The sequence below is a fragment of the Phaethon aethereus genome (assembly GCF_964289735.1).
Source record: "Phaethon aethereus genome assembly, chromosome: 26".
In the NCBI taxonomy this organism is placed as follows: Eukaryota; Metazoa; Chordata; class Aves; order Phaethontiformes; family Phaethontidae; genus Phaethon; species Phaethon aethereus.
Window position 1 is genome coordinate 4616659 of NC_138602.1, and position 22644 is coordinate 4639302.

The 22644-nt window shown below is 54.5% G+C and overlaps 2 protein-coding genes across 2 annotated transcripts; both read right to left on the reverse strand.

Moving 5' to 3' along the window:
- Positions 1-4948: 4948 nt before the first annotated feature.
- GDF1 (growth differentiation factor 1) lies at positions 4949-7147 on the reverse strand (the record flags this gene model as incomplete). Its single annotated transcript, XM_082010995.1, has 2 exons — positions 4949-5778; positions 6871-7147. 2 exons carry the CDS (start codon positions 7145-7147, stop codon positions 4949-4951), a joined length of 1107 nt encoding a protein of 368 aa, XP_081867121.1.
- A 2142-nt stretch (positions 7148-9289) lies between these two features.
- CERS1 (ceramide synthase 1) lies at positions 9290-21300 on the reverse strand (the record flags this gene model as incomplete). The annotated part of the gene is made up of 7 exons (XM_082011098.1): positions 9290-9432; positions 9932-10080; positions 10684-10831; positions 11762-11923; positions 12278-12458; positions 12996-13155; positions 21079-21300. The coding sequence occupies 7 exons, from the start codon at positions 21298-21300 to the stop codon at positions 9390-9392; spliced, it is 1065 nt and encodes a 354-aa protein (XP_081867224.1). The 3' UTR covers positions 9290-9389.
- Positions 21301-22644: the final 1344 nt, after the last annotated feature.

Here is a 22644-nt window from a genome sequence, read left to right on the forward strand (position 1 = left end):
AGTGTAAGGCACCTGCTTATTACCCCTGATTTAAGTTCACGAACGCAGTGTTTGCCTTGAGAGTGAGGTCCCTAACCCAACTGTCATTTTGCTTTCTTGCTTTCAGGTTGAGGAAGAAGAGCTAAGCTTGTGTGGAGCTTAGTTCATCAGCATTTTATTCTGGGTAATAAAAAAAATAAAATAAAATGGATACCTGTTTTCCACTGCTAAAACTGAAGCACCACTGTGTGAGAGCAACAGGAGAAAGAAACCAACCAACGGAGAGGAGAGAGAAAGGAGCGCGCGCGAGAGAGCCCACTGCTAGCTCACTGAGACAAGGAGACTGACCGGAGAGGAGAGAGAGCACCGAAGGACTGGCTGGCGCCTCACTGGGAAGGCAACTCACCCTGAAATGAGTGGTCAGCTGAGTCCCTGCTCCCCCAGTCAAACAAGCTCGAGAGAAGGGCCTTAAGCAGGTTTCACTTCATTCCATACTTCTCTTTGCGAGCAGGGCATTACTTTTCAGAGCAGATGGGGAGAGGAAAACCCTCATCTCAGAGTTGTTCTCGTTGTAAAGGGGTACTATATTTTAGCAGTAACTGTTTACACTTTAGAAGCAGAGTATCTTGAGAGAGAGAGGGAGAGTTCCTGACTAAGTGACAGCAAGCCAAGCAGAAATCCAGCGGAATGCAGCTGATGCTCAACTCTGAGATGCAGGTTTTGTTGTCCAACACTGGCTCTGAAATCCTAGTGTCATCGTGTCGCCCACATTCTGAACGGGTCTTTTGTGACAAGGTGGTTTTAAGAGATTCTTTCAAAGGAGCACTGAATTTTTAGAAGTTTTGTCTCTGAATTCTTAGTGGTGGACCTGGGAGATCCTTGTTCTGAGAAGCTTACAAAAAGTTTAAAACAAAACTAAATTAGAGCACCAACCTTGAGAACTTTCAGTGTGATTTAAAGTTGCAGCAATCAGCCTCTTCTTCCTACATTGGATAGCAGTTAGAGTGAAAGGAGCCTGCGCGCTCGAGCAGGAGGAGGGTTTCGAAGTGTTTTCTGTATGCTTTAATTGGCTACTGTCTGGACTCTACTCTGTGAAAAACAAGCCTTTCTGTAAGATGAACTTTGCGCTTGAAAGGGGATGGGTTCCTGTGCCCTTCGGCCCTGGAGGAAAAGATGCTAACAGGCCTGCTTTACTCACTCCCTCAGCTCTGGGGAAGACGTAGTGGAAACTGGGGATTATATTGGTTTTGAAGTAAAGACTCTACAACGTTACTGAAGCAGGTTGGAAAAACGGACAAAGCAGGCAGTTGTTGGAAGGTGGCCTCTGGTAGCTGGGTATAATTAGAGATAATGGGTTAGGCTTTTGTGTGGCTTCTTCGGTGATTAATGCAGATAGCTGAAAGATTCAGGTGTTGAAAACCAAACCCGGAGCCTATTTTTCAGGTAGTGGACACAGCTGTGCCATCAATGCTGGCTTGAGAAATAGCTGGAAGTCAAAACTGAAAACAGCACATAAGAGAAGCCATCCAATTTCTAAGTTGTACCCATGTCTTAAGTCATATGGGAACACTGGGAGCATTTTATTTCTGTCTAAACCTTTTTAGAAACAGCGCAGAGAACTTAAAATTCCTACAGACCCATTTTTATCAGATCCCTAAATTAGACTAACCTCTACCTCCCAATTGGCAAAGATCAGTAGAGTGTGATTCACTAACCTAGGTGTTTTTAAAGTTTGAATTAAGTTAGCTTTATACTCAAAGGGCTCCAAGTGTTTCTAGTCTTTTTTTTTGGGGGAACTCAAAATACCTCTCATATGAATGTACTTAAATGACGTAAACCCCGCTTTTTGTAACTGGGGGGGAAAGCCCTTTCATTACTGTCCTTTCTGTAGATTGTTGACCCGCTTTCATAACCTGTATTTGCTATAGTTTTTCAAGAGTGTCTCTCCCCCAGTGCAGACCTGGTGTAGCATACCCACAAACCGTGAGTAGCGTGCACATAAACATGGAACAGGTGTTCAGAATTTTCGTTCAGTCCTGCAGCGAACGTAGTTCGAGAACTGCGAAAGAAACTTTCCAGAAATGAAAACCATTCTTTACTCACAAAAAGCCTCCAGAGTTTAGACTTCTAAAATGTGAAAGAATGGAGACACAGGCCACCTTCCTTCCTTGTAAGATGGACTGTTTTATTTATTAACATTGCCGAAGGGCTTTTTAATTTTTTTCCTTCTGTAGGCTGCATAGTTGCATAGACTTTTCAGATAGGTTTAAGCTGTAACCCTCTGTGCAATGCAATCCATTGAGTAATGTAACCCCCTCCTCTCCCCTCACCCCCTTTATTTCACTGATGGGAATGCTTGCCTCTGCTTTGTGCTGGTTTTTTCCTTTGTAGCAGTTACTCTGAGTTTTATAAATCCAGACATCAGTGCTAGCACGGTGTTACTCTTTTTTGATTTTGTCTCAGTTTGTTTTAAACCTGTTTGTCATCAATAAAATATTAATAAACAGCTCTTGCATTCAAGGCGGCCTCTAACTTTCAATGATGAAACTGTGCAACATTCATTAAAACTTAGTCTGATTGTATAAACTTACAAGTTTATTACTTTTCTTTTAAACACAGACTAGTACAAAAGTGTGGTGTGTGCAGAGCAGACAGGCGTCACTCAACTGTGAAAAACCTGTTAATACCCTACTCCTCTTCCCGCCTCTGGCACAAGGGGACCATTCTGAGCCCACCTGTGGGGTGCAGGGGCAGCGGCAGGAGTCTACTGGAGGGTCTCCTCGCTCCTGCTGCCCTCCAGTAACATGAACTTGGCAGTCACTGGGGTTAGAGGTGGGCACTTGGCAAAGCTTGGCCTGGCCCCGTGGCCCAGGAGGGGTTCAGCACCTACCAAAATACAGCTTCGGTGTTCAGGCCTGGTCTCAGCACCACCCTGTGTATAAGTCACTGCAGCTACTCTGGAGCTGTCCCCACCTCCTTACACCACTTGGACAGGGTGACAGAGCAGGGACGGTGACCCCCATGGTAAGCGGTCTGTTACTGAGCTTAGTCTGGCACAGCACAGGTACAAAAAACTAACAAACACTTGAAGGTTTTCTTAATCCTGCCCATCTTAACTTTGAAAGAAATGGCTCGTGCCTGCTGCAGCCCAGCCCCGCTCTAAGCCCTTCGCTGTTTTAAGTGCTTGATGGGGGTTTCAGCACAGCTCTTGCTCACCTGGAGTAAAGCGGGGCTGGTCTCTGCTAGTCCACAGCGCTGTCAAGAAATACATGTGAACGCATCACTACGCTACACAACTAAAGTACTCGAGCTGCCCCAGTCGTGGTCTTCAGCTACACCTTCAGGGAGGTTTGTTAGCAAAAACGCCACCCCTGGGGCCCGGAAGACGCTTCCTCTGCAAACCCCACAGTGGTTCAACCCTTGGTGCTCCCCTGGAGGGAGAAGGCCCAGCATAGCTAGGTCATACTTCATCAGACCTTGAAGATAATAAATCATCAGTACAAAACAGCAACAAAAAAAAAATCTATGCTATGTCGTCAGGTTCACATTTAAAAAACAAAAACCACAAAAAATTCAAGTCTAACTCAGATTCCTTTTCTGTTTCCCCCCTTGTGCTAAAAAAAAAAAAAAAAGAAAAAAAGCAAAGCTGCCCCCATGTCAGGAAAGCCAAAACCCTGACAGGGGGAACGGCTGCACAGCCCCCGGGTGGAAAGGGGGAAGAGGCAACTCCTCCATCGGCGATTGCTGCCGCCCAGAGGAGATGGTGCGAAGCTGGGTCCCTGCCCAGGGCTGCGCCGCTACCTCTTGTGAGTGGCGTGAAAGGGACTGTGCGAGAGCACGGCCACACTACTGCCAGGGGCTGGGTACCACAGCCAACAACCACCAAACCACAAATAAAAAACCCCAAAATAACCCCAGACTGCACAACCGGCGCCCGACGTACCAGCTCTGTAAGTGCCGCGCGGCGTGGAGCTGCCGTTGCCTGATGCTCGGGTGCCATCTGGCTCCAGCCGCGGTTCAGGCTGGTCCTGCAGCCGCTGGGGCAGGGGGAACGGACGCACCGCGCTGGTCTTGTGGATTTGCAAATGAGGTAAATTAAAAAATACTGACTGACAGCAGGCTGGGAGGGAACGAGATGCCAGTGACCCCACCACGCTGTGCCCACGCCTGCAGCGGGCACCACAGGCCCCTGCTTTACCCTTTCTTTCTCCAGCCAAAACGTGTGTCACGCGGCAACCTGCCCTCAGACCGCGGCTCCCAGGGGCTGTTTCGGACAAAACCTCCGCAGTTGCATTTGGCCACCCAGCACCCCCGAGCCACGTACAGCCCCTGCCCCCCAATAACAATCGCTCAGGCCCGGGTTCCCACAGCAGAAAAGAGAAAGCCACGCTCCTCCAGCTGCCGACGCCGCTGTGGGAAGGGATTCAGTCACATGGAGCCGCAGCGACGCAGCTTGTGCCGTGACACCATACCTCCTCCCTGCACAGCCACGGGCAGGCTGCAGCCCGACCCCGCGCCCAGGCAGCAGGGAACCACCAGCGTCATTTCACCAAAAAAAGCCATTTCTTTTTTTCTGCAGCGCTTAGAGCCGAAAAGCACAAGCCCCACTTGCGCCGGCGCCTGACCGGCCCCAGCAGCAGCTCGGCCAAGCACAAGAGGGGTCTGGGATTCACAGCCTGGTGCCGCCGCGGCCCGCGGAGAACGGCACAGACGGGCGGCATCAGACTTGGTCATCATCCCGTAACCGCCTGCGGCAGACGGCCGCCTGGAGGCCTGAGCACCCAGCTCTACATCACAACTCCGGCACTGACCCCTTCGCGCCAGACCTCCTCCCCGGCTGCATGCGGTGCAACAAGGGCCAACTCCCTGAAAACCAGCACAGAGGGGATTGAGCACACTTGGATTTATTCCATCAATCGTTCAGCGCTTCAGACGGGACCCCACGGCACACGCTCCCCTGGCCGCGCCGCTATCTGCAGCCGCACTCATCCACCACCATGTCCTCGTAGTGCCTCAGCACCACGTTGTCGTTGTTATCGTAGTAGAGGATGGAAATGGGGGACAGCCTGACGGGGACGCAGCAGGGCTGGGGGGTCCCCTCCGGGTCCAGCGAGTGCACCATGGTTTGGAGGATGGCGTGGTTGGTGCTGTTCAGCTCCGCCGTCAGGGGAAAGGGGCACTCGCCCAGGCAGTAATTAGCCATGTAGCCCTGCGGGGCAATGATCCAGTTCTCCCAACCGACGTCGCTGAAGCTGATGTAAAGGCGCCGGGGCTTGCAGAGGTTGCTCGGAGTGACGGGGGTGTAGCGAGAACTTCTCCTCCTCCTGGCAGCCTTGCACTGCTGCTGGCTGAGGGTCACCACCAGCAGAGAGGTGTCCAGGAAGGAGTCGATGCTGGCGCAGAGGCTCTGCGGCCCCTCGCGTGCCAGGGCTGAGGCGCCATCGCTCACCGAGATCTCCAAGATCAAGCCCAGATTCCTGCTGGACGTTCTCCAATCCTTCGCCACCCCACTCAGGTTGAAGAGAAGAGACTTGTGCAGCTGGGCGAAGGACTGCTCCACCAGCAGCTTTCGGCCGTGCTCGTGGGAGGGCATCCCCCGTAGAGACACATGGGAGGTTTGGTAGAGCCTCAGCTCAAAAATCTGCCCCTGGCTGGAGGCGTGGTAGGAGTTGTGGCTGAATTTGATTTCTAGCTGAGCCATCGTCAAGCGTTCGCCCTCCTCCAGCACAGAGAGGTTAAAGTACAGACGCTTCTGCAGACACAGCAACCTCTGGGGCTGCCCGTTATGAATGAAGTGGCCTGACAAAGAAGGAGAAATAGAGGTGGTGGTGGTTGAACCCCATTACGCCGAGCAAGGATCAGCCTCCCAGTGCTCCAATTTAAGCTCTTGGCTGCACAGCAAGAGGAAGATGGGGCTGACGAAGGCAGGCAGCCAAGCACACCCGCAGTCATTGGATCAAGACGACAAGGCTGCGATAAGGGCTACCAGCCCGATGGCACGGGCTTCAGAAAGGTCTGGAGGCGCAAAGGCTAGCCTGCGGCTCCAGCCTGCGGCACTGGGACACCACAGCCGTTCCAGCATCCCTCTACTTAACATCTTGGGGCGTTATTTTTCCCCAGCTGTAAATATCTCCCCCCCCCCTGGATGGGGGGGCGGGTATTGTGGGTGCCAGCTGTTTGGGATGGAGCGGGAAGGAGGGCAAATAGCAGCAGATTTTAGGAACTGGGAAGCTGCCTGTTTTAGCCAGCCCTGGGTTTCCATTGGAAACCTGGAACCACAAGAGAAGTGAGCTCCGTGGTGTCTTGAGCCCTAGAGGACACCAAACAGTTTCCAAGGAACTGAGAACGGCTCAAAGAGGCCACAGGTTGAAGCAGCCAGATGTGCCACGTGGTCAGCCAGAGGCACGAGGACAAAAAGGATGGGGGGGGGGGGGACGGACACAGCCAAATGGGCAAGCATCCCACCCAAAGCTGGGTGCTGGTCTCACTCGCCGCACCCACAGCCACGTTACCACCACCCAGGCGCGGAGTCAACTCCACCACCGCGAGCCCAACGGGTCAAAACCAAGTCACCTACGATCAAACCAGCATCTCTGGACTGCTTTAGGTGACTCCAGGACAGATCCTCACACAGCTCCACACCCCCGCCCACTGCCTCATTTACCGACTCATTTCTAAAGTGTAAATAATTATCTACAACATCCAGAGGGACCAGAGTTTACACAGCAGTGATTTCTCTTGGGAGACTGATTCTGGCCACTGCCCTGTCCTCCCCCAGCCTCTTCTTTCTACACCCAAGAGACAGAAAAGGAGGGATTGGAGCCAAGTCTCCCCACCCAGAGATCAGAGGGGCCTCCAAAAGACAGGACCCAAACCACGGCGTTTCCGTACCTTGGTCAGCAAAGACACGGATGATGTTCCCAGGGACATTAAATTCCTCCACCCTACAGGCATCCGCCAGGTCTTTGTTTGTAGAAGGCAGCATCTTTCTCTTCTGGAAGATCCTCCAGAGCACAGACGGCACAGGAACAGGGGTTTTCGGGCTGGGCTTGGCGCTCAAACCCAAGGATTTTAACAGTAAACTTTCCTGCAAACTTAACTCCATCCCCAGAGCCGTGCTAAGGAGAGCCCAGGCTAGGCTGGCTTTAAAGCCGGGGAGAAGCCACATTGCTCTGCTCTGCTTCCCGCAGACAAAGAGCAGCCCGGGCTGGGGACCTGAAGACAGGGGCCAGGGGGGTGTTGATTGCCTGATTGGAGCCTTTGATCTGGTTAGTGCTCAATTAGCACAGAGGGATTCCCAGGATTGGGCAAAGGGTGTGAACGGGCCCTCCAGGCTCCCCGGGACCTGTTAACCCTTTGAGGCTGCGTGGCAGGAGGACAGCCGCCCTCCTCCCTCAGCGCTCCTACCATCTCTCTCCCACATCTCCACAGCATCCAGGTCCAACAACAAAGTCTTCGGTGGCCGGAAAGGGCTGCCATATGGATCTTCCCCGTAGAGAGCTGCCGGCGAGTCAAGCACTGCTCCATCCCCTGCTGACATCCCATCCAGATCCAGAGGGAGGCACAGATCAGGGTCTCCTCTCGCTCCGTCCACCCACACCAGCTTTTTCTTTTTTTTTTTTCCCCCTCCAACCACAGCACCAACACCTCTCTCTCAAGGACATCAATCCCAGCACACCAGACCATCCGCACACACCGCCCTGCCCACAAGACACGCAGCCCCAGGGCCAGCACGAAAAGCCACCAGCACCCACCCCGGCACCGGGTCCCTGCCCCAGCCAGGCAGAGGGAGCCGGCGGCCTCCCCGTTGGCACAGCCCCTCTCTAGCCATCACAGCAAAACGCAGGCAGCACGCTCGATGTCGCACACACACAATGCTGGCTGACACGCTACCCAGCTAAACGCTGAAGCCTGGACAAGCCGGTACTATGAAACACAGTTTACCCACACACGTGCCGACTAGGTACCGCCGTTACCCCAACTCGGCACCGTCGCTGCCCCAACTCTGCTATGACCAAGCGGAAAGAGGCCTGGGATGTCGGTTCCCTTCACTTCCTCCTTCCTGCAAAACCCGCTTGAAAGCCAAGAACTAAAGCACTGAGATGCACCCCTCTGAAGCCCTGGTAGGTGATGACCAGCGAGAAGGTGACAGATCCTGCCACAGCATGGGACAGTTTCCATCAGCCCAAGTCACATTTTGCTTTCTGTTTACCAAGGAACTTTCCCCGTGGCTCACACAACAAGCCTGGAGTTGAATCAAGACAACAGACTAAAGAACAACAACAACAAAAAAACCCCACAGAAAAACCCCAAAACAATTAACCACCCTCTGATGCCTGGAATTAATGCCCTGGATCCCCATCCACTGCCTGTTGTCCCCAGCCGGGAGGGAGCTCTGCTTCCCAGGGAGCACACAGGAGCTGTGGGTCCTGGCCCCACGAGAGGGGAGCAATAGCACAGTCTTGGTCTGAGGGTCTGTAAAATCCACAGGGCTTCCCAGCAGAGGCACCCAGCCCAGCCTCAGCCACCCTGCAAGGCTCAGGGCTGGCGCTGCCTGGAAAACCAACGCAGGGAGCAGAAACTACTTTTTCTTTACTTGAGCAAGCAGACATTGCTGGGTGAGAGTCTAGAGATCCCTCAGCAGGGGACTCTGCAGGACTGGGACTGGCTTTTTAGGCAACTATAGGACTTACGTAGGCTTTTTAAGCAAATTAACTCTCCTGGCCCTCAGCCAGCAGGCCAGGAGGCTGGAATAATGCTCCAGGGCTGGGTTTCCAGGCAGACCTGCACACGGGAACTGTGCTGTGCCTCCAGATATATGTGGGCAGCTCTGTATTAGTGACCCCTCCTGAGGAGGAAGGCTCAGAGGTGCACTGCATCACCTCCCTAGTCCCTGCTTGGCAGCTAGAGAAGAGCTGGCTTTGGGCTCGCCTCGCCTGGGACAGCAATGCCAACGGAGGAGAGGACCTTTCCCTCCCCAGTTCAATGCAGGGTCGGAGGAGCCTTCAAGGGCTGCTGAGGAGGGGTTGGTGGGAGGTCCAACAATAAAGACAGGGGAAATCACGAAGGGACTGAGAACAGCCAAGGGATGAGGTGACAGAAGAAACACCAGGGGACCTAAAGCCAGCTCCAAATCCTACCTGGACCAGCAAAGCCACCAGCCTCTCAACTGAACCAGCACAGACTGGCTACAGAAAGCACGTCAGCATCAGGTGAAGCCCGGTCACAGGCAAGCCCCGGAGGGGCCTGATCCTGTCAGTGGTATCTCTTCCCCGGCTCCGGGCAGGGGACGAAGGGGTATCAGGGATGAAGTTCTCCTTGTGCCTTTCATTTGCTGGGTTTGAGTGCAGGGTCCTGGGTCAGTCCCCAGATCCAGCCAGGCCACCCAGGCTGCAGCAGCCACACTTCCCTTATAACCGCTTGTCTTTTACAAGTCCATTCTTCAGGTGCATCCTGCGAAAGAGAGCACAGCAGACAGTGAGCCTTGGTCTCTGCACAGACTCTCCCTCCCTTATGTTCACAAATCACTACTAAGGTCAGACCTGTCTCGACAGGCTCACGCAGACAATTTGTCCCCACTCAGCCAGACCTGCTCTGTGGGAGCCGGCATCTTGTCAGACTTCGTGCTCACCACATGAAGTGCAGATGCTGCCCAGAGAGAACAGCCTCAAGCAAAGAGCCAGTCCTACACTGTGAGGCGGGGAAGGGGTGGGTGAGGACAGGACAGAAAGATGGATGGACACAGCACAATGCCTAGGCACGGAGGTACAAAGTCCTTCCCGATACCTACAGCAATGTTTTACACTCTATGTCAAGGCAGCCTGCTCTTCTGTCTTCCAGCCCAGTGGCAAACCCTCTGACAGCGGCTGCAGGGCCCTGCGAGGTCTGCCAGCATCCTTTCCCCGAGTCCACAGATGCTGAACACGTGTGTCACTCCGCCCTGTCCACATACCCTTCTTTCAGAGCACTGGGCAGCTGGAGTCCAGCCTCTTTCTTCTTGGCCGTTGTAGTTTTCTTGCTGTCCTCCACGTCGTATTCACGCACATCATTCACCTCTTGCATCTGCCCCATGAGCACCTTGGCCACAAACAGGACGATGTACTGTGGGAGGAGAGACACTGTCAGCCACAAACTCCAAGGCTTAGAGCTGTTCCACCCAACCTACTCACACCCATTTGCCATGCGGGACCTTTCTCTGCTGTCCTCGGCCCCGAGAAGGGCAGGGCAGATCCCTCCGGGATGGCCAAAGCCCTGGGCTGCCATGGATGACCTGCAGCAGTGGGAGGCAGCACTCCTGCAACTACCCTTAACTGATTTCAGCCCACAGGATGAGGAACTCGGATGCTACCCTGCTCTACTCAGGGCTGAGCTTGCTGATGTGAGCCATCCAAGCTCTTTTCACCCCCTCCCCAAAGCTTCAGGGGATGCCAGAGCATTTACACCCATAACAAGTTCCAGCCTGCTCCAACTGCTCTTATCGCTCCCTCCCCGTGGATCCCAGGGTGCAAGACAGTCTGAATTAAAGCACAGAAGAGCCCCCCGGGCACTGACACGGGTTTCCTTCCTCCCCTCACAGCCGCCCCTCGGTCCTCCAAAGCCCCCCCGTCCCTGCAGTCCCCCAAGACAGGCAGGCAGCAGGCGCTACGCAGGAGCGGCGGCGGAGGGAGAAGCTAGCGTAGGGGTTGCTGAGCTCCCCCTACTCACCAGAAACCAGTAGATGTTCATCAGAGTGAGGACAAGGAGCAGAGCATTGAAGAAGAAGTAGAAGGGGATATTAGGGACCGACTGGAGGCTGGAGTAGCAAGTGGCGTAGAGCACCTTGAGGGGGAACCAGTAGAGACGGAACCAGAACCTGCCAGGGCAGAGGGAGCAGGGTGGGTTTAATGGCCCACGGGGATCCCGGGAGAGGCATGAGACCCAGCAAAGCTTCCCCCAGCACAACCTCCTGCCTCCAGGCAACCCTCACACCCGGCAGTCCCTGCTCGCAGCATCTGGCCTGGGTTCCCAGGCTGGGACTAGACAGGATTTCACACAGACCCTGTGAAAGGGCAGCTACTGAAGGAAGAATACTATTTCAGTATTAAGGGCAGAAAAGGCTTGGCACCAGAGGCAGGGCAGAGAAAGAGCCTTCTCAAGGTAGAGAGGCAGGTTTGCACTGCAGATTCTCTCAATTGGGTGGGGGACAGGAGGGGAATATAGCCAGAAGGTTTTCTTAGTCCTTGTGCATCCCTAGTTTATCGCTAAACACCTTTGCTGCTCTCCTTCCCTCAAATTGAGGGCTCTTGTTGCCACCCCTGCTTTTCAGAGCAGCTCCCAGAGAGGGAGGAAGGAGACAAAGGGACAAACAAGGAGTGACAACCTGCGAGTTACCCAGCTCTATTCAACTTTTTTTTTCCTCCTGCCTTGCGCCAGGAGGAAGAGCAAGGCTGGAATCTGGGACAGCCCCACGTCCTGTTTCCTTCTTGCCAAAGTGCTTCTTACTGTTCAAACCAAAGGAGTGGGAAAATGGAAACAGCTCCTCCTCCCTGGGGTCATTTGTCAAGCTGCAAGCGAGATTTCACAGGCACTTCTGTGGTGACAGACAGCAAAGTGACTACAGAAGGATTCCAAGCCCAGCATGGGGTCAGGCTCTGCAGGAACCTCTTCCCAAACAGTTTTTGAAAGGGCTTGTTCCCATGCACACAAACTCAGCCGGCTGTACCCCGGGGCACCGGGGAGGACTGCAAAAGCTGGCAAGGACAGTTGGAAAAGGGATCAGGGCTGGGCAGGCAGGCAAACTCACCAGCTGACACTGAAGATGAGGCAGCCAATGTTGGAGATGACGTCGTTGAGGCGATGATAGACTCCCCCCCGGTGCTTGAAGTAGACATTGAGCTTGGTGAATTCCAGCTGGATGTCGTTGACGTCGTGCAGGAAGAGCACGAGGATGCCCACATTGTGGTACCTGTGGGAAAGAAGAAAGCGATGGGGAGGCGGGTCAATGTTAGCACACATCACACATGGCCCATCACGCTGACAGCAGACGGACTCCATAAATAATCCAGACCAGCAAGCCTGGCACGGCACAGCATGGCAACATGCTGCAGGGCGGGTCTGGCCCCATGCAATGGCTCACAAGCACTGGGATTGCTGCAGCAGCATGGACACAGGAGAATCGACACCAACCCAGCACGAGTCCTCCTGCTACATGCCCGTGAGATGAACGTGAGCACCGAAAGGCTGCAGCTTTTGCTGTGCAGCTGCCCAAAGCTGGCTCAGGCACATTGCAGAGGAGCAGTGTCACAGCCAGGGACCTCACCTGAAAGCGTAGGAGAAGGCTATGAGGGTCAGCGTGACCACGTGGTGGAGAAGCATGACAACGGAGTCCTTGCGCCATGTGTCCATGTAGGCGGTGGCATAGATGGAGTGCCCGTAGAAGCTGCACTGTAACAGGTAGGCGATGGCGATGTCCGTGGGCACCTCCATGCCCTTCTTCCAGTCTGGGGTGGGACAAAGACACCCGGGTGAACCCAGAGCCACGAGCACAGAGCTCCCATCAGCAGCAGAGAGACAGGAGAGCAAACAGCGGGGAGCAAGCATCAGCCCGAGCTGCCCTGAGCAGCCTCAGCACTTTGCCGTGCTCAGGCGCTCCAGCTCCCTTTCAGGGGGTCATCACAGATGCAAAGGAGGCAAAGGCTGGAAGGGAACCCAGGGATCCTGTCTCCCAAACCCTGCCTTTGGCATTAGCCCCACTCCCTCTCCTAGATCGAAGGGAGAAGCCTTGATTTACTTCTCTCCTGCTTTAACCACTCAATCCCACTCCACCCTGTAGCTACACATCCCGGGGCCCTGCTGTCCGCAATAGCCACTAGGTGACTCTGTAACGAAATGAACCTAAGGAAATGTACCCACAGCATCACAGAAGAGGCAATTTAGGGGTTCAGTCTTCTGTTTCGCTCACCCCAACTCTCCTCGTTCAACCCGGATGTGCTATGACATCCTAATCCATACCCGCTTCTCCCTGGTTCTTACTGTACCATAAAAGACAGATGGTGGGTCGTAGAAGAAGGGGTAGTCGGTGAAGAAGAGCAGGTAGATGCCATACGACCAGGATAACGTGTAGAAAAGCAGCTTCCAGGCACTCTCAGGCATCTTGGCAGCATCTTTCGGCTGCAATTTGCACCACTCTCCGAAGGGCTGCAAGGAGAGGGGAAAAATATCATCACACAGGGCAAGAAAAGACAGGTCCTGGGAAGCTCAGGGCAGAGAGCACCAAATCTCCAAGAGACTTGAGCACTACATGCTGCGTGTGCTACCAGACAGGGCAAAACCAGAGTTATGAACCCCATTTTTCTGGTCACCTTCACAGCACAAATAAGGAGGTCAAAGAGGCTCTAGAGAGAGCCTGAAGCAGGGAAAAACATGAGGCTATAGATCCTTCCACTCAGCCTTGGCCATGGTGGAGAGCTGCGAAAGCAAAGCCTCGCGGAGAAGGCAGAAGCCTAGGGCACGTGTCCCACCGTCTGGGCACGACTCCATCACCCTCGCTCCAGGAGCAGGGCTGACCACAGCTGGCTTTTGCAGAACAGAGTCAATAACTAATAAAATAAAAATCAAATCCTATCTGCACGAGGAAACGCAGAAGAGGAAGCTGTAACAATACTGTCCTGTGCACGTGGACCTCGCAGCACCGCCAGCTCCCAGGAAAGAGCCTTTCAGCCAAGGAAGCAAAGGCTTTGCAGAGTCCTAAACACGCAGCCGCTGCTGCTCCCCAACCAGCACGGCACAAGACTCCCCTGCGCGTGCAACCAGCATCGGAAGGGGCCAGCTTTGCAGGTAACCAGTCAGTAAAGGCTGGGGCACCAGGGCCTCTTGCTCTCTCACAACCTGCCCATGCCCACCCACGTTCCCAGCAGCTTTTCTAGCTGACCAGCACTGAAACGCTGCTGGTTTCCCCGCGCCCCGCTGTGGTTTGCAGCACCCCTCCTCCTGGTGCGGACTTGGAAATAGGAGGCAAAGCGTCCCCAAATACGGCCAAGGCAAAGGAAGGGAGGATGAGCAGGTCTGCAGATTGCTAATCAAAACGAAACTTTCTCACCCCAAGTGCCCATGCTCCCGAGGATGATGAGTACCACCCAGCTCTCCCGACACTCACGCTCTGCGACATCGAGACAGCTGAGCCACCGAGGCCAGGGACAACTTGGACATCGCCGTAAAAGCAAAGCCCCAGCATTAAACAGTCTCAGCTCCCCAGGAGGAAAATGGAGCAGCTGATGCTACCTTTCGTCTTGGACTGCACGCCAGAGAGCGAGTGATGCTGCATGCCGAGCACGCCCTTAGCTCGGCCGGGGCTCCGGGCATGGATGTTTTCCCTCCATGGCAGCTGAGCAACACCAGGCACCGTTTCTGCTTCTCATCACGAGAGTGACAGAGCCATATCAGCCCGGCCAAGCTCCGTAGCCCCCGGCCGTGGCTGCAGGGGAGCAGTCAACGCGGGGGAGTGTTGCTCAAGGTCCAGAGGGAAACATCACTGCCTGAAACACAGATAACACCCAGAGGACCCCCTCTGGCCCCGGCTGAGAGCTCCCCGGGGAGAGGCCAGATAAGCTCAAGATGAAAACAAAATGCCTGCAAAGTAACCATACCCTGCCCCAGGTCAGCACTTTCTGCAGCCGGAGCCCGGCTCCTCGATGCTCAAAGGCTATATTAAGGCCCCAGCTGTCCTCAGGCAGCGGCTGATCTGGCTTTTAGCCCCTCTCTGCATCAGATTTTCAAAGGCCTCCACTCCAAGCATTGTCCCAGCCTAAAAGTGCTTTGTTCTAAGCCCTGAATTTCCCAGCACTGGTCAGACCTGGAAGCAGCAGCCCTACAAAGCTCTGCCAAGTTGTCCGCATCCCCTCCAGCTAGAGGCACAGCGCTGGCCTCCCCCTGCGCATCTCGCATTCAGAGCATGGCCGTCCTCATCGAGACCAGGAACACGCTGCTGCCAAGGCTCCTTCCAACAGGAGCCACGGCAGGAAAAAGAGGAGGAAGCTTGAAGGGTGAATAAATAATGCAGAGACAGAAAGTCCTGAGCCCAGAAAGCATGAATTATTTGTGTCTCCATACAGTGGAGCACAGAGGCAGCTCAGATATGGGGACAGCTCACCACACCACTGTGACAGTGCCCCGTACCACTCCTGCCCTCCTCAGCTGGGGCTGAATTTAGGATGCTGAGCTCAGCCTCGCATCCCTGTTGCAGCCTCGCTGCTGATCGCCAGCCAAGCCATTTCGCTGCTTCTCTGCATCTACCTGCAAAGGGGGAAGGACACCCTGCTTCTGCCCCGGGTAGGCAGAGCTGATGACAAGGACCATCAGCCGTGGGGCAGGCATACGCTACTGAGACAACCTGCGTTTCACGGACACTCGGACCCTCGGCAGAGATGGCGGCAGCGCAGCAAACTGCCGCTGTGAGCCTGCAGTCACGGCCTGATGAACAGTCCACTGCAGCAGCTCCCAGCCTGGAGCAAAAACAAAACTCAGGGAAGGGCTACTCTGCTCCAGCTTGTGGTGGCTAATGCTCAGAGAGGTTTTAGCCCTCGCTGAGGATATGGTTACTAACAGGTCCTGGAAAGAGCCCTGCTCCCATCTTAAATAGCCACGGGGCATCTCACGCTGCACCCTCAGCACTACAGAAACGGGAGCTGGCTCTGGAGCAGACGCAGGGAAGGCTCGGAAGAGAACCAGCATCTCCCAGAACACTGACCCACATGGGGGTGGGGGGACAAATTAACGTTGCCGGGGAGGCCCCACCAGAACCTGGACCGCCGGCACAGGGAAGCGCAAGCCAAGGAGAGCGCAGACCAGCTCACGCCAGGCAGGAGGCTCATCTGCCCTCTCCCCGGGGGTGGGAGATGTCCTCCCGCTACCCGGCTGCCGTTCCCATGGCAATGGTGCAGAGATGCCTGTTGCTAAGGGTGACGGGTGCTGCAGCGGGAACAGGGGATCTGGCTCTGGCTGAAAGAGCCCAAGGCTCTTGGCAAGTGATGTAATGGGGCTTCGCTTAGAGGGCGACCGGCTCTTCCTCCCTCCTCCTCGTTACCCCCACGCAAACCTTCCCAGGCATCTTCTGATCCATGTGTAAAATTAAGCGGTCTGCAGGACGTGACCGTTCGCCCGCAGCATCGTCCGGCACAACCTGGGGGAGTGAGTGAGAGCACACCGTGAGAGTTTGAAGCTGGAAAGAGAAACCAAATGGAAACTGTCGCTGCCCACAGCTCTGCTGAAGTGTCAAAAAAATACTCGTAGCAAAAAGCAAACACACACTCTCTCCCTTTTTACAGCCTCCGGCACTAGAGGAAAGCAGCCAGCCCCCTTAAATCTACAACCGGCTAAAGCAGCAGGACACGAGTCCTTCCAGCAACCTGGCAGACTTGCAGTGATGGGTCATGAATTGAGGCTTGTTACAGAGGGATTGTATCCCCCAGACCGCCCCCATCGCCTCTGCCACCTCCCCAGCCTAGAGACAAGGGCCCAGCCGAATCCCAGCCGTGCCACATCTGGCTTCTGGGCACAACGAGTTCCCCAGAGGAACACAAAGGAATGGCTGGCACGAAGCATCCTCGGCCCAGGGAACTGGCAGCTTTACATCAGCTTTTACTCAATGCAGATGATAATGATGAGCAAGCAGAGCTCCAATTCAAAACCTGGCCACAACTAACAGCTACTGCCCCTTCCACGCAGCGGCACAGCTCCGCGCAGCCCAGTGTGCATCTTCTCAGAGCTGTGACGGTGCCTTTCCACCCCAAGGGGCTACGTCCCCTCTGTACCCAGCCTGGACACCGCTCCCAGACCAGCTGCCACCCCCTGCCACATCAGGGATGGGGCACAGAGCCTGCAGAAGATCAGACCCCGTAAAAAGTCACTGCTCTCTAAACCCAAAGAAATTAGTCTCCTGGAGCCTGTGGACCCACGGGCAGTGGCTGTCACCCCACCAGGAAATGGGAATGAACTGAGCACAGCACGAAGAGCCCCAGCTCTCATTGCTCCATCCCCACACGGGTAGTGAGCCGCTCAGGGGCACAGTTTGTCTGCCCGCACAGCAGCTAAGACACTCGGAAGATGTGTTAGGCCCTGGACCACACTTTCCAGATAAACATGTAGAAAAAGGCACTATGACAACAGCAACAAGACAACAGATATTATTTCTTCCTCAGTTCCTCTGCAAGCAGTAAAATTTGCCCCTAAGAGAGAAAAGCAACAGAAGACACTCTTTGAAGACACGACTCAGCTGCCCACAGGGTGCTGCGGGGGCTGAATAACCTCATTGCCCTGACTGCTGACACAGCGGCACAGGGAGAGCGGCCCCCGCTCTGAGACGCAGCAGCGCAGCTTCATTCCCCGGGGTGAAGAAAAGACCCATTGTTGTGGCTTCCTCCCCTTGGGTTTCCAGGGTTTGTGCTTCAAACAGTGGGGCACAGCACAGCAGGGCGAGCCAGGGAGACCACGGTGCGGCAGAGCCTTCTCCCACTCCTGGGCTCGGTCGGTGTCCTCTGCTCTCAGCAGAGATTGCGCTGGGTGGTGGGTTTTCGGGACAGCGATAACTCCCCTCAGTCACGTGCCCAGTGCCGGGGCTTGGAAAAACAAGTCTTGACAATAATGTAGGGTGAGAAAAGTTGCATAAATCACTGAGAGGGATAACAGAGACCCTTGCTTGCCAGCTTCCATATCCTTCCCGGGGCTATACTGTATCACTCGCCTAGAAACCCTGCTTTCCAGTGCACATTTTCCAATTTACACAACACTGTTCCTTGCAGAGGATACTGCAATGCCCTGAGAATTTCAACATCACTAAGACAGCAAAGCTGACTAGCACCTGGGCCAAAAATGGAAAACATTTACCCGCTGCAGCGAAAAGGCAGACAGCCGTTAAGGATGGGGGTGATATCTGATGAACATCACCAGATTCAGAAGCGGCTTTTACACGGAATGGATTTTGCTCACTTATGGACTTACACTTAGCTGACTTTGGGGACTTCAACTCCCAGCAGCAAAGATGGCTCAGGGTAGTTTAGGGCTGCAAGGGTCTGCCTAGGCTTGCCACAGATATTCTGGATCATCTTTGTGAATCCACATGCGCTCTTTATCTATTCAAGTTCACTGCACAGCTCAAGACCTGCTTGGGAATGGAGACTGCCAGCATGGGCTTGCTGAGCTCCAGGCACTTCACCAAGCCTTTCCCAAGCAGAGTTGCCTGGTCCTATTCCAATGGTGCTTGGCCTCAGCCGCCCTCCAGGATGTTTAACTAATGCAGAGATGTTCAGGTTGCGGCTTTTCAGTCAAACTCCTCAGAGTCTAGCTGCAGCCGCTCTCCACACAGGGGACACACCAAGGACGGTGGCTTTCAGAGACCGGTGGAGCTCGGACAGTAATCATGGCAGAAGGACGGGGGTACACACACCAAGAAGCCTTCAAGGGGTGGGAACCCTTGCCTAGAACCAGCTTGGTCTTCATTTCTGAAGGTGGTCTGCAGCTCCAGCGAGCTCATACAGACATGCCCCGAGTATCATTCAAGTTTGTGCGCTCAGGAGTCAAGGGGACCACGAGCAGAGACTCGCAGGCCAGAGCCCAGAGAGGAAGGATACGTCCCTCAGGATGCCTGTGCCCGCAGTACAGCTGACTGTGGGGTCCTTCTCTACCTAGTAATCCACATTTGCTCAGTTACCTGAGCTTTCCTTCCCGTATTTGCACCAAGTGAGGATTCTGTGAAGAAGAGGCGACAGACCAAAAATCATCTTTGCCATAAGGATGCTGGGAAAACCACCTCTAACGCACAGGCAGCGGCCTCGCCGTTGTAACAGGTCCACACTTTCAAATCCTAATCAAACCCCTCCCATCACAGGCACAACCTCTACTGCTTCTTCAACCCAACTGTGAGACCTTTTGTGACAGAGACGTTGCAGGTTAAATGCTGCTGTGGTCTTAAAGAGAGCGAGGAGCCTACCTCCTCTTCTCTTGATCCCACTGATAAAGATAGGGCCATGCAGATAGCACAGGAAGAGGTATATGGCTTTAACGCACTCGTTTCTCAGAGGAGCGGTCACGGCTAGAGCTAAGTAAGGTGCACTTTACACTCCAAGCTTCATGGCCGTGTGGTAAGAGTCGCTTCCTCTTCAGATGCAGAGGATCACAATCCAAGCGGCAAGATTTATTATTTATAAATAACATGCAGGAAGGTAGCGTTCTCCGGACACTCAGTGGATTCATTTTTATAACTGTGTTTCAGTTCTTGCAGGGAACACGAAGAGATTCAAAATGAGGAAGGATGCCCTTTGAGTCTGCGCTGGGAAAAGAAGGCCAGAGCACGGGAGAAGTTTCTGCCCAGGGTTAAAGAAGAGGTCTTTTTTTCTCCCCGACTTTCCTCCTGAATGACCCTGCTCCACCGCTGCCCGTACAGGGGCCATGCAATACAAACTGATTTCCCAAATACTGCCAGAGGTTTTAGAGGAAAGCCAGAACCTCCAGCTTTCCCCATAGCAACTCCAGCAGAATAAACAGAGAAAAGCTTCAGATCCTTTTAAAATATATATCTGGAGAGAGAGTGGTCTCTTCCTACTGCTACCCTTCCATGTATCCGCTGGGAGAAAACTGATACTATCACAATTTCGCTCAGCATCTCATCACTATAACGCATGCAGATGTAGCCACAAGAACCACTCTGATCAACCCCCCTCACTCTTCTGCAATTACAAGTGTGACCCATTTCTACCTCGGCACTCGTACAAGCTGCCAAGCGTCCTCCGAGGGCGCTGAGTAGACTCACCAGCATGAAGAGCTTTTTTTTTTTGCGCTCTGATCACCACCCACTCTGTAAAGGTAAGCCTTATACAAGGAGAAACTGCAGCACAAAGGAAATCACCTCCGATTTGTTACCACAGACCTGGGGTTACCTCCAACCTCGTTCCCTCCAGTCCCAGCGTCCCCGGGCGCTGTACGCTGCCCATCGGTAGCCACAGGCAGACAGGGGTGCAGGCAACAAGGAGAAATTCAGTCCTACGTAAAAAGCCAGCACATTACCTTGCCTATGTGCCACTTTAGCAGCTTCAAATGACTCCAGAGGACTTGGACTAGAACCTTGCACAAGGTCAAGATCCACCCCGCATTACCAGATAAGCAAAGACAGCTCTGAACAGCAAAGAGCTACTTTAAAGGCAGGCTCAGCAGCAGATAGGGCAGAGAGAGGAGAGCAGTAACTCCCGCTAGCCCAATTATCTAATTATGGGATGCAAAGTAGCTGTCTTCAATCTGTGAAGCAGCCTCTGAAGGAAGGGAACCAGGGAACAAGGCCTGTCCCACAGAGCCACGAAAAACCACGCCTGCTCTTCCAGCTACTCAAGGCCTCGTGCCGCCATACGCATGGGTAGGTGAGAAAAGGGTCGTCTCTGCGTCCCCGAGAGCCGAGGACCATCACCCGACCCAAAATACTGCATCTTTGTTGCCTTTCAAGTCCTGTCAAGGCCAAAGCAAAGCGCACAGCATCTCTCTAGGAAAGCAGCGTGGAAGAAATCGCCTCAGCTGGGACTGAGCCATCAGAAAGAGAAGGGGAGCTCTCGTTTCATTACATACGCTTTTCACAGCAGGAAATTAAACAGAGCCGCTCTCGGGGACGCCCTGCTCGTCCTGTCCCCTACAAAGTCTGTATTAACGAGGAGGGGACAACGGGCAGCAAAGCCGTTCGGAGGCCGCGAGGGTGGGATGCTCGCATCCCTGCATCCCCCACGCCCCGAAGAAGGTCAGCCCAGCACTGCAGTACAGCAGCTATCCCCACGCCACCCTCCCCACCGCCGCACCGGGGAAGGACAATTTTTCCACGCAAGCCATGGATGACACGCAAAAATGTGCTCCTCTCTTTCCCCCATGCAAGAAATAACCCCCAGCCCCTCCCGGGATGCAGCCGAGGGAATCGGGGAGGCGGGCAGCGCTCTCCGGTGCGGCGGGACGCACAGTCCTCCAGGATGCGGCCCCGGGGGACGGAGAAGGGAAGGGGGGAAGGCTCCCGGACCACGAGCCGCGGGTGGCGGAGGACGAACTCCCCCGAGCAAGGGGCACCCCCAGCCCGCAGCCCCGTCCCCACGGACTGACCCCAAAGAGTCTGCGGGCGGCGGCGCGGCGCAGCGCGGTCCATCCCAGGGCGCAGAGCCCGCAGAGCAGCACCTCGCCCCAGCCCAGGTGGGCGTTCTCGGCCCAGGTCCGCCGCGACAGCTCCCAGCCGCAGTCCCCGCAGCCCCGCACGGCCGCCGCCAAGCTGCCGTAGCCCCGCCGCAGCAGCTGCCCGTAGCCGGGCATGGGCTCGGGCGGCCGCATGGCGCTGCCGCCGCGCTCAGCGCTGCCCGCCCATGAGCCCGCCGCGGCCCGGCGGCTCCGCGCAGGCTCCGGGCGGGGCGGGACGGCGGACGGGACTCGCCTCCCCGCCGGTACCGGGCCCTAAGAGCCGCCCTCGGCCTCCCCCTCCCCACGCCACGCCACGCACGGCCCGGCCCCTTCGGGCTCGGCTCGCCGCCGCGGGGGCCAGGGCAGAGAGCCCGGCGGGGAGCGGCGGCTCGTTAAGGTGCTTGTTAATCAGCACGGAGCAGAGCAGTGGCTCATTAGAGGGCTGTTAATCAGGACAGATATTCCCTCAATGAAATTAATATCACAGTTTCTTACACACAAAATCAACAGTGTGACTGCTCTCTTGGACGATGAGCCGCGACAATAAGCTGGAGTCACTCCAGCAGCAAGAACCGGAGACAAATACCAGTATTTCAGTCTCAGGAGACGACAACTTATGATTTAACAGTGGAAAATTGCCGCGTGTGCCAAGGGGCACTCTCCGGGTAGCCGTGGGGGCTGGAAGTTACCCGCAGCTGCCCTGGCAACGTCACCCGACACAGAGCTCCTACAGCCCTCCGTGTTCAAAATGCCCGACTAAACATTCACCCTTTGCCTATCAAATGAAACAAATGTTAAAAGAGAACCATTTCTCCAGATCTTTCTCTTTTCCATACCTCTCAGCAAAAGCCTCCAAGTAGCAGAAGATTCATCCCCGCCTCACAGAGCACTTCAGTGGAAAGCGATCAGGTGTTTCCACACTAGCACCACAGCTGAACTTCGGCACTTGTTGCAGTTACGAAGGCTCTGGAATAATGAGATGCACCTGAAAAATGCAAAACAGTCACTCCCAAAAAGTCACCCCCGGTGAAAGCCTTGACTGAATGCCTCCTCCAGAAAGCAGGCAGCTTGCACTCTGCCTAGCTGCTGATCCCTAGAACAGAAATCTTATTACATATATGTTTAAAATTAAAAGCGATACACCCAGAGTCATGTACAGACAGTCAGATATTTGGCTCGCTAGGAGAAGCATGAGTTTAAGGTGAAGATTTTCCTAAAATGCCAACACTTAAATTGTCTCATGGTAAGGCACAACAGGAACCTCAGACTAAAGGCTGGAGCAGCACAGCAGTATTTGGTTTCAGCCATGGAGGAGTGAATGGAGTTCAGTTGTGTCCTAATGCACCAAAACTGTGGGCTAAAATGCAGCTGTGGGATCCTTACTACTAGAGATGGAGAATAGTCATCATCATCACAGGCACTCATGGAACTGCAACATGAACCAGCTTGATACGGAAAGAAAAAGACAAAATATAAATGAGTTTTATCGCAGTTAAA